The sequence below is a fragment of the Talpa europaea genome (genome assembly GCF_964194135.1).
Source record: "Talpa europaea genome assembly, chromosome: 9".
In the NCBI taxonomy this organism is placed as follows: domain Eukaryota; kingdom Metazoa; phylum Chordata; class Mammalia; order Eulipotyphla; family Talpidae; genus Talpa; species Talpa europaea.
In genome coordinates this window covers 12,729,837-12,748,452 of record NC_140076.1, presented here as the reverse complement: position 1 = coordinate 12,748,452, position 18,616 = coordinate 12,729,837, and the positions used below count along the sequence as shown (strand labels likewise).

Below are 18,616 nucleotides of genomic sequence, written 5' to 3'. Positions count from 1 at the left end.
CAGCTTCGCAACCCAGCGCTCAACCGCTGCGCCACTGGGGAGACCCCTCTCTTAAATTCATTCTAATGAAGTTTTCATCCCCATTGCTTTACCAGCGCTGCTGTTGACAGGGTGACCCCACTGTCAAATTGCTGGGCATACCTGTATGCAGGCTTTTTGCGGGCCTAAGTTCCAGTTCCTTTGGGTAAATACCATGGGATGCAATTGCTGGATGGTATGGTACGAGTGTGTTTAGTTTTGTCAGATGTCACCAAAATAATCCTACCATTTTGCAGCTAGCTGCAGTGGGGGCTCCACATCCCCACAGCACTTGGGGCATTGGTGTTCGAGATGTTGGCCATTCTGATAGGAGTGTAGTGGTGTCTTCTTTTAATTTGCATCCTCCTAGTCACATATGTTGTGGAACATCTTTCCACATGCCATTTGTATGTCTTTTTTTTTTCCCCCCCGGATTCCATTTTTTATTGTATGTCTTTTTGGTGAGGTGTCAAGATCTTTGACGTATTTTTATATTGGGTGGTTTGTTTTCTTTTCCTTGGTTTCTAAGAGTTCTGGGTATATTTTAGATGCCAGTCCTCTACCAGAGATGTCTTTTGTAAATATTTTCTCCCAGTCTGTGGCTTGTCTTCTCATTCTCTGAAAATTGTCTTTTGCAGAACAGAAGTTTTTAATTTTTTTTAGAAGATTTATTTATTTATGCATACAAGAGCTGGGGTGTAGGCCAGGGTTGGGGGGGGCGGTGAGAGGATTCACCAGAGACAGTGGGGAACAGAACAGGCAGATCTACTGAAATACACTGCTGAGGGGAGCAGTGGGCGAGACAGGAGAGGTCTGCTGCCCATGTGGGTCACCTCCCTGGCCGGGGATCAAACTGGTGCTGCAGTGGCTGCGGACAGCTTCATAGTGCTGACGCTTAACCCCTTGCACCACCAGGGAGGCCCCAGAAGTTTTTAATTTTAATAAAGTACAGCATGTCAATTTTTTTCATGTCTTCAGTGTCATTGCCATACCAGGGTCATCTAGATTTTCTTCTCTGTTATCTTCTAGGAGTTTTATGATTTTATCTTTTGCAGTTGGTCTGTGATCCATTTTGAGCCAGTGTTTGTGAGAGGTCTAAGATTTGTGTCTAGATTAATTTGTTTTCACGTGGATGTCCATTTATTCTTAACACCATTGATGGAAAAGACTTCCCTCTGCTCCACTGTGTATTGCTCCTGCCTCTTTGTCGAAGCTCAGTTGACTGTTTAAGTGGGCTTGTTTCTGGGCTCTCTGATCGATTCCATTGATTATTTTGTTCCTCTCCCAGCACCACACAGCCTGAAGACCGTGACTTTGTGTCTTGAATCGAGTAGTACCACCCTCTAGCTTTGCTCTTCAGTATTGTTTTAGGTGTTCTGCGTGTCTTGTCTCTGTGTATAAACTTTAGAATCAGTTTGTCCACATTCATGGAATAACTTGCGTTGAATCTGTTGGTCAGCTTTGTTCCTCTGCATTTGTTCCGGATGCCTCATGTAAGTGGAATCACACACTGTCTTACGCAACTGGATTAGTTCACCTGGCACCGTGTCCTCAATTCACACCTGAATTCCACTTATAAATATCCCTGTCCTTGGGGGAGAGGAGACGCTAAGGTGGGCGCGGGAAGGTAGCTGTATCGTCGTGGAGCTCGCCGTTCACACAGCAGGTGATGGGTAGGTTTATATCACTTCCAGTCACGCTCGCTCGCTCGCGACAACTTTTCCTTACACAGTTCTCAGGGAGGTTTAGAGCTTAGGTACCCGGGGCGCTCTGTGTGTTAGCGCCACGCCAGGGATGCTGGGGGCCCTTCACTGCACCCTGCAGTTAGGTAAGACGGAGGCTCAGCTTCCCTAATGACCCTCCTGAGATGATGGCCATGGGCACCGGGGTGCTTCTGTGTCTGGGCCGCGCGCCGTCCAATGAGGTGTCAACACCGCCTCCGCCTGAGGGACCAGTGTTCTCCTGCAGGCTCATTTGAATTCATTCCGGCTGAGCTCCTGCTCTGTCCTAGGCTCAGGGTTACCTGCGGGAGCGCTTTATCACTGGGGCTGAAGTGCAGGTGTTTGGTTTACTGGCTGACATGCTTTCTGCTTCCTCCTCTAGACAGATGATGGTCTCCAGCTGCCAGAGAAGGTTGTGGATGCCACGAGAAAGGTAACCAGTCCTCACCCCCTTGAGCGGAAGCGGATGCCACTGGGAGCCCTCGCAGGCTGGCAGTAGAGATGGCCGACTTCACAGGCTATAAGGATGCTGCCTCCAGCCGCCACCTGCGGTTTAAGTTACAGAGCCTCAGCCGCCGCCTGGATGAGCTGGAGGAAGCCACCAAGAACCTCCAGAAGGCCGAGGATGAGCTCCTGGATCTCCAGGACAAGGTGATCCAGGCGGAAGGCAGCAACTCCAGCATGCTGGCCGAGATCGAGGTGCTGCGCCAGCGAGTGCTGAGGATCGAAGGCAAAGACGAGGAGATTAAGAGAGCCGAGGACCTGTGCCAGCTGATGAAGGAGAAATTGGAAGAGGAGGAAAACCTCACTCGGGAGCTGAAATCCGAGATCGAGCGGCTTCAGAAGCGGATGACTGAGCTGGAGACCCTGGAGGAGGCCTTCAGCAGAAGCAAGAACGACTGCACCCAGCTCTGTTTAAGCCTCAACGAGGAGCGAAATCTGACCAAGAAGATCTCCTCTGAGCTGGAAACGCTCAGGGTCAAAGTGAAGGAGCTGGAATCTTCCGAGGACCGCCTGGATAAAACCGAGCAGAGTTTGGTGTCAGAGCTGGAGAAGCTCAAGTCCTTAACGTTGAGCTTCGTAAGCGAGAGGAAATACTTGAATGAGAAGGAGAAAGAGAATGAGAAGCTGATCAAAGAGCTCACTCAGAAGCTGGAGCAGAACAGGAAGACACACCGCGACCACGTGAGGAACACGTCCAACCTGGAGAGGAATGACCTGCGCATCGAGGACGGCCTCTCCCCCGCCCTGCCCTGCAGGGAGTCCCGGCGCAAGGGCACGCTGGACTACTTCAAGCAGGTGGAGAATGAAGCGAGAAACAGGTCGGAAAACGAAAAGAACCGAAACCACGAGGACAACAAAGTCAAAGACCTCAACCAAGAGATTGAGAAACTTAAGACGCAGATCAAACATTTCGAGTCTTTGGAAGAAGAGCTGAAGAAAATGCGGGCCAAAAACAACGACCTTCAGGATAATTACCTCACTGAACAAAACAAAAACAAGCTGCTAGCCAGCCAGCTGGAGGAGATCAAGCTGCAGATCAAGAAACAGAAGGAGCTGGAGAACGGGGAGGTGGAAGGGGAAGACGCTCTCCTGGCTGGCAAGGGCCGGCCAGAGAGGACTAAGTTCAGGGGCCACGAGGCGCCGGCGTCCAGGAACTCGCCGCGGGAGCAGTCCCCCCAGCACCGGCGGGAGCGGCACCGCCACCGGGAGCTGCTCAGCAGCGACAACTATGCCCTGAGCCACCGGCAGCTGTCCTCCCCCAGCTTCCCCGGCAGGCGGGCAGCCAAGGCCCTGGGCGTCGACCCCGCGGCGCAGGAGGCCAGGGGCCCCTCCCAGGGCGAGGGCAAGAAGGCCAGGGAGCAGCCGTCGGTGCTGAGCCGCTACCCGCCAGCCGCGCAGGAGCACAACAAAGCTTGGAAGGGGACGCCCAAGCCAGGCGCCGAGAGCGGGCTGAAGGGAAAAGTAGAGAAGGCGTCGCGGACGTTTAATGATGCGGCCCACGGAGCTCTGCCCAGCGACGTTTTGGGGCGAGTGGACAAAACCAATGACACCTCCTCAGAGGCCCTCTTTGGCAAGAGGGGCCAGGTGCCGGGCAGTGGGGGGCAGGCTGCAGACTCTGGCAGTGCCAAGGCCACCGCGGCTTCGGCCTCATCTCGAAGGTGCCCCTCAGAAGGGCTCTCTAAGGGCAAAAGGGCCGCCAACGGCCCAGAGGCCGATGCCACTTCCTTGAACTCCAAGGCTCCACTTTTATCCAAGTATCCTTACGGCGCCAAGAGCCAGGAGAACATCCCCCAGGGCTTTTCTGCGCCCAGTAAAGAAGGCGCTGACCAGCTGGTGGCAGTGGTGGAGGACAGCGGCACGCATGAGGCGCTGAGGTGCCGCGTCATCAAGTGCGGTGGCCGAGAGAAGCCAGACTCAGAGGACGACATGGACACGGCGTCTCTCGTCACCGCCAAGCTGGTGAACACCACCATCACCCCGGAATCGGAGCCCAGACAGCCGCCCAGCTCCAGAGAAAAGGCCAAGCCGCGGGGGGGACTTCGAACCTCCCTGTTTGAAAACGATAAAGATGCTGGGACAGAAAATGAATCTGTGAAGCCCGCCAGGGCCGCCGCCAGCGTGGCCGAGTTCCCGGAGACCAGCGGCGCAGGGGGCAAGAGCCACCGGCCCTTCAGCCCCAGGGAGGCCTTGCGGTCCAGAGCCGTCATCAAGCCCGTCATCATCGACAAGGATGTGAAGAAAATCATGGGGGGCTCCGGGACCGAGGCCACGCTGGAGAAGCAGAAGCCCACCCCCAAAGCAGGAACCAACAAAGTGATGAGCAGCATCACCTTCTACCCCTCCGACAGTGGCGCCCCCAGGGCCCCCCCGGCCGAGGCCCCTCGGGAGAGACACACCTCCACCAGCAACATCCAGGTGGGGGCCCCCGAGCTCCCGCCGCTTGGCAACCACGTCAGCTCCCCCTTCGAGCTCTCCATCCACAAGCACGACATCACCCTGCAGTTCACAGAGGCTGAGAGAGGGGGGGACGGGCCCCTGAAGAGCAGGCCCGAGACGGTGGTGTCTCGGAGCAGCATCATCATCAAGCCGTCGGACCCCGTGGAGCGGAACAGCCACGCGCCCGCCGCGGACACGCACAGGTGGAAAAGCCACGGCGCCCCTTTGGAGGTGAGCTCGTCCGACGCCAGGCACGTCACCGTGCGGAACGCCTGGAAGAGCAGGCGGGACTTGGACTCCCTGGAAGACCCCCCGAGCCGAGTGGGCAGACACGTGGAGGCCACCCATGCCTACACCCAGAGGTCGGCCACAGACTGTTCAGACCTGGAGCCGCCCAGGGCGGCCCGGAGGGCAGGGGAGGCAGGCGGCCCCCCCGAGCCGGCCTCCAGGAGGACCCAGAGCAGCCTCACGGTGTCGGAGGTGCTCACGCGTCGGAAGCGCGCGGGAGACGCCGCCGCGGGTGCAGCCTGGAACCACTCGGCGGGCGCGGTGAGCCCCCTCTCTTCCCGCTTCCTCTCCTGTCTCTTCTCCTCTTCTCCCCGCTGCCCTGGCTTGTGTGACCCGGGATCGCGGGAACCGGGGAGCGGGGAAGCCCAGGCAGACACGGCGGGTAGCTGAGAGGGCCGTGGAGGTGCGGACTTGGGCCTGGAGGAAGAAAGGGCCTTGGAGGAGGCGTTGGGCAGGGAGCGGCGTGAATTTCCGAATTCCCCCTCCCGGTTTGCCTCTCCCCTTGCCGGCCTGTGTGAAGCCCACGCAGGAGAGCCGGCTCCGAGCTCGCGCTCGCGGAGCATTGCGGGCACCAGCACCAGCGATAGCTGCTAGGACGTTCCAGGAGGACCGGGCCCCGCTGTGCTCTCTGGGCAGCAGGTGGGAGCCCGGTGCCTGAGTTCTCGCTGCGGGTCAGCCCCTGGGGCTGTGGCAGCCCTGACCTGTTTTCCAAGCCTGTGCCCCCGGCACCATTCCGGCCCTGCGTGTCCTCAGGGGGCGGCGGGCAGCACCGGCCCCCTCTGCGGTGCCTCACGGGATGGGTGAGCCAGGGCCAGCTGCCTGAGTCTGGACTGTTAGGAGACAGCATCGGAAGGGGAAGCCCAGGAGGGTCTGTCAGGTGGAGTCTGTGGCGATAAAAGACGCCGCGGATAGGGCTGTTACTCCTCCCGTTAAAAGGCAGGTGACTGTTAACCTGGAAAGCCCTGTCACCGCCCTGCCTTTCTGTCTCTCCTGCAGCCCTAGGGCAACAGCCCCGTATGCCAGATGTGGAAATCTAGGGTCACAGTGCCTGACCCGAGACCACCCCAGTGAATTGCTGCTGGAAGAGCTGAGATTTGAACCCAGGATTCTTACCTTGAAATCCAGGGCTCGCTCTGTCCTGCCAGCCCGACTCTCGCTGCCCCCGTGACCTTTGATGTGCATCTGGGAGGGCCGGGACCAGAGAGAGGAGGGAGGTAGAATTCGGGGAGGGGCTGAGAACACGGGGACACCTGAGCGACACGGGGTGAGGGCCGGCTGCGACGGAAAGGGAAGGCGTGAGCTTTTCGGTGGCTTGTGGCTGGGAAGTAGCACGGAGTCTTCAGCAGCCCTCTCTGCCCCCTGCCCGCCGCGCTCCGCTGAGGAGCACGGGCCTGTGTGCGCAGAACGGCCGCCTCCCGCTTGGGATGCCACGCCCGCGCCCCCATCCCAGACCTGGCCCCGTGCGGCTCCCAGTCCGCCCTGGGTGCTCCCCGCAGGTGCTGCAGCTCCCGGTCTGCCCTGGGTCCCAGGGAGCTTTTTTTGGCCCGTGCAGTGAGGCTGTGGCCTGTCTGGGCTGCAACGTCCCTCTGCCTAGTGGGGGAGGACCCACTGTAGGAGTGAGGGTGTCTGCCCCCCTGTCCTCCACCACTCACGCTTGTCATCTGTCGGCACAGGAGGAAGGCGAGGACTGCGCGCCCGGGGTCTGCAGGCGATCGCACAATTCCCTGGATCAGCCCGACCTGCCCGCGAGGCAGGGGCTGCCAGAGCCGGGGAGACGAGCCGAGGAGTGGTCACGGCCCAGCAGGCCTTGTGCTGAGGAAAACTGAGCCAGCCGGTGAGGTCGCTGCTCCCCCGCCCCTGCTTCTCCACTCTTCCGCCTTCCCGCCCCGTGGACCCAGGCCAGTTGACCATGTGGACACCGAGCCTCGGCCTGGAGACTGTGGCAGGGAGCTCGGCGGGGCTCAGGGCGTCCGGCCAGTTGGCCAGAGGGGCTGAGACTGCAGCTGGAGAGTCACCTGCGCCCAGCCTTCCCCGACACACGAGTCCTCGCCTTGCCCTTGTCCCCAGGGTAGGACGGACCACGCTGGCCCCCACATGGGGCAAGATACAGAGACACTTTGTGTCCCCACCAGAGCGCAGCTGAAAGCTCTTTTCTGCTCCTTGGTGGGGGTGTTTGTGTCAAGGGCAGCCCCCTCTCTGGCTGATGTTCTGGTGTTTTAGTCTCCTCACTGCATCCAGCTCACTCTTCATTGCCCGCTAAGACTCGCGAACTCTCAGACGCCTCTCGGGCCTCCATTCCTTCTCCTGTTGAGTTCCTGGTGGTTTTTGTTTGTTTGTTTTAAACAGAAGAGATCTGTGCTGCCTCTAGGGATTATGGGACTGCCCTCTGGGTCGAAGCATCTCTGGCCTGGGCCCCGGCTGACCATTGCTCCCTAGGGGCAGGGCACACGGGTACCCACCTATTGGAATGACGTCATTCCTCCCCCACCCCAGCTCTCTGCTCACCAGAGCAGGGGCGCACCTCCTGTTCACTCCCCGGGCAGACGGTGCTGCTCCTCTCCTGTGGCTGAGACTCAGGCTCATTTACTTCACCGTTTCCACCTTAGGAACGGCCCAGACTCAGCGGGGCCCAATGCAGCAGGGGCCGGCGGGCGGGCCGAAGCCTTTTCCCCTTTACTCACTCCACAGAGCAATAGCTCCGGGAGGCATGGCTTTGCTCCCCCTCCTTCGTCCCCCACGGGGAGGCGTCGCACTTTACCAGGCTGATGCATCCCTACGAGGCAGGCCCAGGCGTCCCCAGAGTCTCTGCCGATGGCACTGGCGGAAGAGCGCGCCCTGCATGCCCGCCGCGGGCCCGGGTGCGCAGAACTCCGCAGGAGCAAACCTTTCAGGAAGTCACATGACTGCACGTCGGTAGTTTCCTTACACTGATCCTCTGGGGAAGCCGAAAGAACCGTGTGTTCTTGGCAGTGCTTTCATCTCTGCCCAGCAGTCTCTCGATTCGGAGGGACCCGCTGTCAAAGCTGCCTTCGGGAGGCAGATTCGTTGCCTTCGTGCTGAGCGCGCGTTAGTCGAGAAAGCGGAATTGTCGTGAATTTTACTCCTGGCTGTCCGGGCGTGGGCGTGCCGTCCTTTGGGGCCAGTTGGTCTGTAAGAGGGGTCCTTTGAGGTGGATGGTCTCTGGGGGCCCTGAGCTTGGCATTCTGATGCTTCGCCTCCACAGCCCCGTGAGGGGTGATCATCCCTTTTGGAAGACGCTGTCCACACAGGCTTGGGGAGTGTGTCTTCTCTGCTGCCTCGATTGTTCTTCTGGACCTATTTTCGGTTTTCCAGTCTATAAAACAAGGGGGGGGGGTAAGTTAGATGTCTCTGTAGCCCTTCTGGCACCAACCTGGCCCGACACCCCAGGCTTTCCTGGCTCCCTGCCAGGGGCCACGCGAGGGCCTGTCCTCCCCCCTCCTCTGCTGCTCCAGCCGCCTTCTCTGTGTGCTCAGCGGGGACCGGCGTCCAGCCTCGTCTGCATCAGACCGGGCAGCCCTGTTGGAGGGCTGGGGCGCTCCTACCTTACTTTCAGGGACAGGAATGCTTTGCTCATATTCCTCTTCTGGAATTTAATCAATCTAAGTGCATTCTCCACACCCCTGCCTCAGATGTTCCACTTGAGAACCTCTTTGCAAGACCTCTTCCTGCTGCTTCTCCTGGGTCGCTGACCAGACACTAGCTTGCTTCAGGCTGCAAGCCCTCCCTTGGAGCCTCCCTGCCATTCTTCTTCACTGGTTGGCAGCCCTGAGAGTCCAAAGGAAACTGACCGCTGTGGTGGTCAACTGAGGCTATAGGAACCTGAGCCCGGGGCTCTGCTCTGCCGGTGGAAACTGGACACCAAGCCATGCCTGCAAGATCTCGCCAACAATTCTGGTCTTTGGGCTCTGGAGCCCTGGACTCCGGTGCTGTAGCTCCTGGTGCCAAAGTCTGCATCTTTCCACATTTCAGCAGCACCAACATCTGCCGCTACCCAGAATGCCCTGTGGCGGGGGGGGGGTGGTGGGGGGGGGGCGGCGGCTGTGGTGCCTTCCTGCTGGGACCGTGACCTTAAAAGTCTGAGTGCAATAGGGTTTGATTGTAACAGTTACTTCAGGATATTTTGTTTCCTTAATCTGCACACTTCCTGTTACCGCTGTAAAGTAGATTTTATTTTTGAACATCCTCAGCATTGCAGAAAATACTATTTGTGATAGCAAGTGAAGGCTGGAGGTGCAGGTCCTCTCAGCCGCGGACGGCTGGCAAGGCTGGCTTTCAAGTTCCAAAGTCGGAAGATGCGTTTCCGAAGAGCAACCTTGATGTGACCGTCTGGACCCAGGCCTCACCGTCGGGGTCCTGGAGGAAACTTCCAAATAAAGGGGAGACGTGGTAATGGAATAGTTGCCTAATTAAGCCAAATATACCTGCTGTCCCAACCAACACACCCACTGTTTGACAAGCCTCTTCTGCAGCTTGGCTCTAAGCTCCAGTTTTCCTGGCAGGTGTATGGTTACGGGGGCTTCTTAGTGAGCCTGGGAAACCCGGTCTCCAGAGCTGCTTGGCTGGAGGGAGTAGAGCCGGCTAAATGCTGGGCGCTGGTCTCTTCCACCTGCTGTCGCCCTTCTCTTGCCACTCGGATACAAAGAACCACCGAGAAAGCTGCAGGGATGGTGAGCAAAGCTGTGGCTGTTTCTGCCTTGGCTGGGCGACGCGCTTACAGCGTGGGTTAAAGGGATTCGCAGTGGGGCCGGGGACGCCACCCTCGGCCGCAGGCAAGCTTGCACATAAATTATTCCCCTCTGCCGGGGTCTGTGGGGGTCTGTATTGATCTTGAAGGGTCGTCCCGGGGCAGTTCTGGTTCTTCGTGTTTAGTAGGTCGTGCCAAGTGCCGCCATGCTTCCCGGTGAAGGAAGGAGGGGCGCGGCCTCTGGGTCCCGCGCTGCCTTTGCTGGTGCAGGGTTGGTTGCTGACAGGACTGCTGCGGAGGAGCTGCTTTTCAGGATTGTCTTTTGACCACCCCGGCTGGGGCACGGGGTTTTCCTCCAGGCCTCACAGCCAAGGTCAGAGAAAGGGGCCCTCTTTTCCTGCTGCTTCACAGCTCAGAACATGTATTGAATGGAATGTATTTTTAAGAGAATAAAGTCTATTTTTTGTATTTTAAAGATAGTGAGGGCTAGGGAGGAAGCCCTCCAACTGTTACTGCATTGTAGCCCCCCGGCGGGGGTCAGTATCTGTTAGTCCACGCCTGCTCACTCAGGCAGGTGCTCTGGCCTCGCGCCTGCCTCTCGGAGTCTGGCGCAGCGGCTTCTGCGTTCCTGCTCCGAGCCTGGGACCAAGGAGGCCAGAGCCTGTTGCTGGAAACCAGGGCGAAGCCATGAGCAGGGACTCAGGGCCCTTGGGTGCATGTGTATAGCGGGGGCTGCCTGACTGCATGTATCCTCTGGCGCCGATGCTGTCGGCTCTGCAGCACACATTATCAATAAAGCTCCCTAGTTTCCATGGACCGTGTGCGTGTGGTGCCGTCGTGTTGCTCTCCGCTCTGCGTGCGGCGTAGTTAATGACATACTCGGCCAGTCCCTGGGGCTGTGGGGGCTGGAACCGTAGCCGAGGCTCGGAAAAGGACACGTCCAGAACCCACGTGACCATCTGCGTTAGAATCACAGCGGCGATTTCATAGCCACATTTTATTTTCAGGCTCGTCTTCTTGTTACCAAAAAAACCCCAAACTGAAACCCACGCTGCCCAGGCCATTGATGAAAAGTCCCTAACTTGAATCGGACACACCCCAGCCCCTCCCCCAAGGTAACGATGTACAAGAGCCGAGCTGGGGTTCGCAGACGGGTTACGGGGTGGCTTACACCCCTTGCCCATCCTGGTGGAGGCCCCACTGCTGCCAGTCACTCTGGACTAAGGACAGGGTCCTTTCCATCCTTACCTCCCGGTCAGACCAATAGAACATGCCCCTTAAATCTTTTTTTTAATTTTTTTTTTTTAATTTTTAATTTTTTAAAAAAGACTTACTTATACAAGCACTGGGGTGCAGGCCAGAGGAGCAGGTGGGTGAGAGAATTCACCAGAGACAGAGCGGGGAGCAGAACAGGCGGATTGACGGAAATACACTGCTGGGGTGGGGGGGGAGCAGCGGGTGAGGTGGGAGAGGTCTGCTGCGCCATGTGGGTTGCTTCCTGGCCGGGCAGGAATTGAACCCGCGCTGCGGAGGCTGCCAACAGCTTCACAGTGCAGCGCTCAACCCGCTGCACTACCGGGAAGGCCCCGTCCCTTAAATCTTAAGAAAACTTCATGTAGGTTGACTGTAGGGCGTAGCTGACACACAGTGAGATCTGATTTCCAGAATAGGGTCGCTCGCACACACTAGTGCAGTAGCCTAGTCTGTTGGGGGCCCTTGGGAATGATGAGGTACTGTCCCCTTGTGAGATGTTTTTACTTTTGTAGCAAAATGTGACTTTGCAGATGTGACTGAGGATTTTGAGATGGAGAAAGGATTTGGATGAGACCGAAATACAATCACAAGTATCCTTACGATGGGCGACGGCAGCAGAACAGGAGCAGCAGCTGTGGTGGCGGCAGCAGGGACTGAGGAAACCTCTGAAGGCAGAAGACAGCCACGAGCCATGGGACACAGGCGGCCACTGGAAGCTACAAAAGGCAAGGAGATGAATGTAGTACCTAGGCCAGGAGTAGAAAGTTCCACCGCTCGTGCAGGGAGAATGGGCATGAGAGCTGAACGGGCCTCCAGAGGCCTAGAGTATAGTGTTTCATCTCGTGAATTTTAGTTTCCCGATATCCTCATGACTGATCTGCGGCTTCAGGTCCTTAGCACACCGCCCTCAGCCCAGGGGGGAATCTAGCCAGGGAGCCGGGGAGCCCACTGCTTCTGTCAGACCACTCTCTCCTCCTTGAAGCATGGGGAAATGGGCCTTTCCAAAGACGTGACACCCATCTAGTATACAACCTGAATCCCAAAGGAAAACCACGAAAGACAGGTCTAATTTTATATGAAGTTTTATTCTCAAATATAAAAAGACCACCACACACCAAGAGACATGTTCTCTCGCAGCGCTCACTTGCCTCAGTCTTCACGAAGAGCACAGACTTCCACGCTAACGGGCTAGTGTCTCCCTAGCTCTAAGTCACTCAAAGCAGACACCGTCCTCCGCCATTCACCAGGATGAGCTCCCGCAGCTGGTGGAGACCCCGGTGCCGGCGCGGCCCAGTGGAGGCTAGTATTGCTAGAAGAGCTTTGCTTGCACAGCAAAGGACGCACGCGGGCCTCTCCCCTTAGACCTTGGTCTCACATGCTTGGGGACTGCTGCGCAGGGACACTTGGTGTGGCCTGGCGAGGCAGGGTATACATGGCTCCCAAGAACTGGTCTGCGATCCTTCCTGCTTCTCGCAGCCCGCTCAGCAGAGCACCGTGAACTGTGGCTGGGTAGTTCCGGATTGTATGTTCTCCAGCAAAGAAGAGTCGTGGAATTGGCTGTTTCAGAAAAAGGGAAAAACAAAGCAGGTAGGTAGCAAATACACCTTCTGTGCCTTTATTTTTGTATTTGAACTGCCAATTCCTGTTGGCCTTTGAAGGCTGACCCCTCAAACCACTAGTTCATCATCCTACCAAAAAGGGTTTTCCTGTAGCGGGCATTTTTGTAGAACTGACACTAGCAGAAATGGGAACACTCAGCCCAGCCTCAGGTCAAGGGTGATGTTGAACTGTACCCGCGCTCATCACCAACCTGGGGACACCCAGCTCTAGGGCACCCTTTTTCTGAGGCTGCATCTACTGGGGCTTCCTGTCTGCTCTGACCAGACTGCATTTGTTCTCACTTAGAAAGTTTTACCTTTCAGCTCAAGGCAGGCCTTGCCACTGAGGCCTGAGGAGCCCTTACTGTTCTCTGGAACAGGGTCTGGCCTCAGCCAAGTAAGGGCCCGTGGTTATTTCATGCCCCAAAGGTCCCTCCTAGTTAGGAGCCTGTCGACCATTTTACAAGCTGGAGTTAAATTTAAAATGCTTGTGGTTTATTTTTTTCAGGGATTAAAAAAAAACAAATTAAGGAAAAACTGGTTTTTACTTTTCCATTCTGAACAGATTGCCTAAATTTACAAAGCCAGAATGTGAAAAATCAGATCTAAGTAACCTTCCCTGTTGCTGTGGGGTTCTCTGAACCAATCTCAAGGCTAAAACTAAAATCTAGGGACAGCAGCAGCACCCTGAGATCCCGGCCTCTTCCAAAATAAGCCCATGAGCACTTTGCCAGTTTCTCACCTGGGGGGCACCTGGAATAGAGGGGCCAGGAGTGATGGGCTGAGCCATTAAATCGTAGTCGTTTCCAGATGACCCTGCAGCTACATAAGAATAGGAGCCCCGGGCCCAGGGATCAGCACGCCAGCGAGACACCACAGTTTCTTTGGGCTATAGGAAAAAAACCACAAACAGAAGCCATTACTGGACGCCAAGGATGAACCAGTCCTCTGAAAGGTGGAAAGGCGTTGGTGAGTGGGGATACAAGGGGCGGGGGGGAGTAGGGGGGAGGCGCAACAGACGCGAGTTAGCCTTCTACGTAATGAAAGCTGCTGCTCTAAAATTCACTGACGAAAAATGTCATCATCGGCATAGAAGTCTCCATGCTGCTCTTGTGTCTGCGAATCCAGAGCGCTACCTAGGCCGTCTGACCTGTAGTCTCTTCTACAAATTCCTATGAAGCGTTCATGAGCCACCCTTGATGAAATCAGAGGGTCTGAAAATGTTTCAGCGGGCCTCAACAATAAAAAAATGTGCCAAGAGATTCTCTTCAGACTTCCTGAGAGACTTTGGCCACTTTGTCTGAGGGAGCAGCATGACTCCACAAACAGAGCCACAGACAAGAGGAGAAATGGAACAAAGAGCCTTACGCACTGGGGGCTTCAACGGCGCAGGACACACCACATTCAGCTTGAGTCTGACTCCTAGGACACCCCCCCCCCCCCCCCCCCCCCGTGCACTCACCTGTGGCACTGCACTGCTACCAAAAATCCCTTTGAGAATGGCCAGGCATCGGCCCACGATCACATCGTCACTGATATTTTCCATGATTCCAGCAGCTTCTCCTGCCACGAGTGCCAATAGTATTGGAGCTAGGGAAACACGAAGGACAGTGTTGTCCTACACATTTTCTCAAGAACCCCCCCCTTTTGGGCCTCACGTCGTCCGGGTGCTCTGAAATCTGCTGACAGTGGATAGACACGCGCCACTCGTGACCGAGACAATGCTGCTTATAACTGTGGGACACGGCAGTCTTAAGAAAATTTTAGCCCTCCCTAACAAAACTAACAAACAACCCGATAGGAACAGAATTAGCCCTGACAACCTTAGCGCACTCCCTGACAAGGACTACATCCTCCTAGTGACCCCAGAACCCTCCAAGGGGGGTCTGACTCCCAGGACCACCCATTTGGTGACTATCAATGTAATAGGTGGATGCGGCAGATACAGCAGTAGATGCCTGGGGGCATAACAGCTATGAACCAGATTAGCTACTCTGTAGATCAGATAATTATTAACTGATAAAACACCTAATTGATGAAAAGCTATGAAGAAAAACAGGATGCAGAGAAAACGATAGAGACTTGATTTTGATTTGAGGCAGTGAGGGTATGTGTCTTGGAACATCTCCCTGAGATAGTGACATTTAGAGGCCAAGACCCTGCAGGCTGGCTAGAGCATGCCGTGTTGGGAGGAAGAGAAGAAAATGAAAGCACCCCAGACACAGGACATGCAGAGGCCCTGAAGAAAAAAATAGCTTGGTGCATTCCAGAATTCTTGGAGAGCAGACAAGTGTGCCTGGATTCTAAGAAGTGGAAGGGGTAAGCAGGCCACAATGGCAGGTGTTGGGGGGTGCAGACAATGAGGAAGCAGACAAAGTAGAGAAGGGCTAGATTAGGCAGGCGTTTATGGCTGTGATAGTGGACAGCCATCAAAAGAAGCAGGGACAGCAGTTTGTGGTTAATGATCACTGAACAGGGAAAGGGGAGGGGAGTGGCTTGGACAGAGAGTGGAAGAGAAGTAAACAGTCTGAGAGACAGTGCAGCTGAAACAGGACTTGATGGCCTGGATGAGGAAAGGGACGAGCACTGGCCGTTGTTAGGAGCAATGTGCGCAGGAACAAAGTGCCGCCTCCGTGGCCCTGACTGAGGATGGACAGAGCTGTGAGTTAAGGCCATGCTGCATGGGAGAAAGCCTGATCTGAACATATTTGAAGACAGGAGCTAGGAATTTGAGAAAAATATTCTTAGGGGAGTAATCAAAAATTCTGTAGCGGGCCTCCCCGGTGGCGCAGCGGTTGAGCGCTGGGTTGCGAAGCTGCCCGCGGCCTCTGCGGCGCCGGTTCGATCCCCGGCTGCTCCCCGGCCACCGGAGGAGGATCCCACATGGTGCGCAGACCTCTCCTGCCACCCGCTGCTCCCCTCAGCAGTGTACTTCAGTCCTTCTGCCTGCTCTGCTCCCCATTCTGGCTCCGGTGAATTCTCTCACCCTCCCGCGTTTCTGACTATACCCAGTGCATGTATAAACAAAACAAACCAAACAAATATAATAAATAAATAAATAAAAACATGCGTCTATAAAAAAAAAAAATTCTGTAGCAAGTCAGATACTAAAGTCTGAGAATAAGGAATTCAAGTTTTCCCTTCCAGGAAGCCCCCCTGGGTTTGTCCCTTCTGAATGGTTCATCATCATTTTCATGTTTTCTTTTGCCCTCCCTATCTAGGAGGTGAGCTCTTTGATCAGGCACTTTTTGGTCATATCCCCAGCACCTGTAAAGGCTTTCAGGAATGGCTGAATTAACAAAAAGTTAAGACATATGTTTGAGAAAAATCAGAAAACTGCTATAAGGATATGAAAAAGATTAAAACTAGAAAGCACTTACCTTTGTAGAGGTTCCAGAAGAGGAAGAGCTCACCCCTGCTGGCAGTTGTACTGCCAACATGCCCAAACAAATTGACACTTGGATCCCAGAACACCCGGTCAAAACACAACACCACCTGTCGTGAAAAAGGAGCAGGTGAGCTGGGGACATGGCTCAGAGAACAGGGCTGTAAGTACAGTTGTGCCTCAGCGGGAAGTACTTTTTCCTGAGGCCTTATTAAAGTCTCTTCTACTCTCAACAGACGCCTAGAAATCCCTCTTAAAAGTTGTCCCAAGTAAGACATTTATAGGACTCCGTGCAGGCTCGGGTTTGCAAATTCTAGGAGACGAAATCCTACTGCATTTATATAGTAGGTACTGGTGAATGCACTGACAGGCCTCCCCCGACACCAGAGAACAGAGCAAAATGTACAAAAAGGCAGGCGCTTCTCTTCTCCCTGCATGGAGGGCAACGGGTGTGCACAGTCGCCCCAGGTAAGTTACCTTGTTAAGGTTGCCAAATCCCATCCTTTGCACTGCAGATGTTTTCCACTCAGGAAGAGGTGGCACGAACTGAACAGCTGGCGGCTGCTGCTTCAACACACCCAAGGGTAGGGTGCAGAGAACTGCATCGCATTTGTAAATAAAGGTTTGGCTTGTGGACCGAGTATTCACAGCGATCACTTCGCATCCTAGGGAGGGCGGCGAGAGGGACGGGCTGTAGGGCATTACGGAGCTACACAAGTATCTCAGGTAATTCGTAGCAGAAGTCTCTCAAGTTGGTTCTATTCATTTTTTATAGCACTAAACAGCGTCAGAGGTCACGTAACTTATCCAAGCCACCGCGTAGGGACTTAAACCCTATTAGTCAAGATCAGATCACACCATCCTATCTTCCTGCTACAACAGGGACCTTCTGAACTCATGAAAAGACCTTTCTTATTTAACATTACTAAGGAAACAGACCAAAATTAAGAGTGAAATGTCCAACAGAACCCATTCCTTCCCTCTCCGCTGGGGTTAGGTGCTCGCTAAGGGCCCAGAGGAGTGGACACCAGCGAGTGTGCGGCTCCAAGCCCTGCGGATGGAGCGGGCGCGCCTTAGATGGGCTGTGACATTGAGCTCATCAGGACAGGAATGTGCTCAAAGGGGGCCACAAAAAGGGCACTGGAAATAAATTTATTTTATTTTTCCTCATTTGTGTTTGATTTTTTTCAATGAACACCTATTATGTAGTTTCAAAATACATATAAATATCTCTAACTATGAGAGTTCATTACACGCCTATTTTCTAGGGACAGTAACACAAACACTATTTTCAGTGTTGTTCTCCTGCCTGCAAAATGCCTGCTCAAAGTCACAGACCTTCGCTACGCCATCAGCTAAAAGCTGCCTCTGAAGGGAAAATGAAATAGAGGGCCATGTCAGTGGTTGTGAAAACACATTTGTGCCCACCCATCAACTCTAAAAAGGGGCGCGGAAGACAAGACGGGTTGCCGCCTCTCCACTTTCATGAGAGCCCGCAGAGAGGGAGGTGAGCACTATCACAAGGAGTTCAAGACTATTCTCGTCCAAGGAGGGTGGGCCACGGGGTCTCTGCCCTCCAGTCATGTACCCTGGACCAGCACTGCTGAGCGCTGAGGCTATGCCAGAGGCATCACAAGCCCATCTCTGAGGTCACCCTACTAGGACTGCTCCCACGCCGGAAACCGGCCTGAGCGAAACCTCCTATTCAGTCCGTCTGAACAGGAAAAGTCAGAAAGAGCCAGAGATCAACAGGCAGATGGTGAAAAATAAGGACCTGGTTCCACTGGGCCCCAGGGACCAAAATCCTGGTACTTAAGAACATGCTTAAGTCAAATTACATCCACACTTGCTTGCATTTTTTGGTTTAGACAATGAAGTGAGTTAGAACCTCCAAACATTCTACAGGCTCAATCCTTTTGTAAATTCAAATTTTTAAATTTATAATAATGTCTTATAAAATTAATTCATAAGACATTCTATCAGGAAATGTGCCCATTATCTTTTCTGTAGGCCACACAACAAAGCCCCGTGCACGTATGGGCGAGGGTAACTGCAGTGACGTACCTGAAGCTGTGTAGCGCACCTGCCGAACCGCCGTATTCAGTTTGATGTCAAGGCCCTCGGCTAGTGCCACCGGCACACAGGAGTAGCCGTTCCGCACTGTCAGGTGGCTGCCAGTGAACTCAAAGTCGTCATCCTAAGGAGGGAAAAGGACACATTTCTACATTTCTTAATCCAATTTCTGCCACTTACACTGAGTTCTCTCACATGGAAAACAGCAGCTGGCAACAGCTACTATTCTAGGGCAGAAATTACAGAACTATCAAGCAGGATTCAGCTACATCGGTCCCAGAAAACCACAGAAAAAGAGGAAAAAGTGCAAATGTTTCTAATAGCAAATGTCTCTAATAGCTGTGAGATTAGGGCAATTTCTTTTTTTCTCTAGATATGTTTTTAGCGTAACAGCAGCACATCAAGCCCATAAACAAACTAGAAAATCTGCAAGACTTTTTTACCACTAACAAACCCAATCCTCACTCTAAGTAAAATGCTAAAGACTATACGTGGATACTACAAAGTTTAAGAACTCAAGATACTTTTACTAGGAAACTCTGTAATGAAAATTAAAATCTGTAACTAAAAGGTAATATTCTACAGTCTTAAATACTTAAGAATAATTTAACAAAGTACAATGAGGATCACAAGC

At 54.3% G+C, this 18,616-nt stretch overlaps 2 protein-coding genes across 6 annotated transcripts in view; one reads left to right on the top strand and one right to left on the bottom strand.

Annotated features, from left to right (window-relative positions):
- Positions 1-2,240: 2,240 nt before the first annotated feature.
- Positions 2,241-6,793, top strand: LUZP1 (leucine zipper protein 1; the record flags this gene model as incomplete). The annotated part of the gene is made up of 2 exons (XM_084242590.1): positions 2,241-5,228; positions 6,641-6,793. 2 exons carry the CDS (start codon positions 2,241-2,243, stop codon positions 6,791-6,793), a joined length of 3,141 nt encoding a protein of 1,046 aa, XP_084098716.1.
- A 5,366-nt stretch (positions 6,794-12,159) lies between these two features.
- Positions 12,160-18,616, bottom strand: part of KDM1A (lysine demethylase 1A) — a gene marked incomplete at its 5' end in the record, with an annotated part of 54,815 nt that continues 48,358 nt past the window's right edge. For all 5 annotated transcript variants that reach the window (XM_084241518.1, XM_084241519.1, XM_084241520.1 and 2 more), the window contains 6 exons: positions 12,160-12,483; positions 13,267-13,413; positions 13,987-14,114; positions 15,905-16,019; positions 16,387-16,574; positions 17,974-18,106. In XM_084241518.1, coding sequence (XP_084097644.1) covers positions 12,298-12,483; positions 13,267-13,413; positions 13,987-14,114; positions 15,905-16,019; positions 16,387-16,574; positions 17,974-18,106 — 897 coding nt within the window. In that variant the 3' untranslated portion in view covers positions 12,160-12,297. The remainder of the gene's footprint in view (positions 12,484-13,266; positions 13,414-13,986; positions 14,115-15,904; positions 16,020-16,386; positions 16,575-17,973; positions 18,107-18,616) is intronic.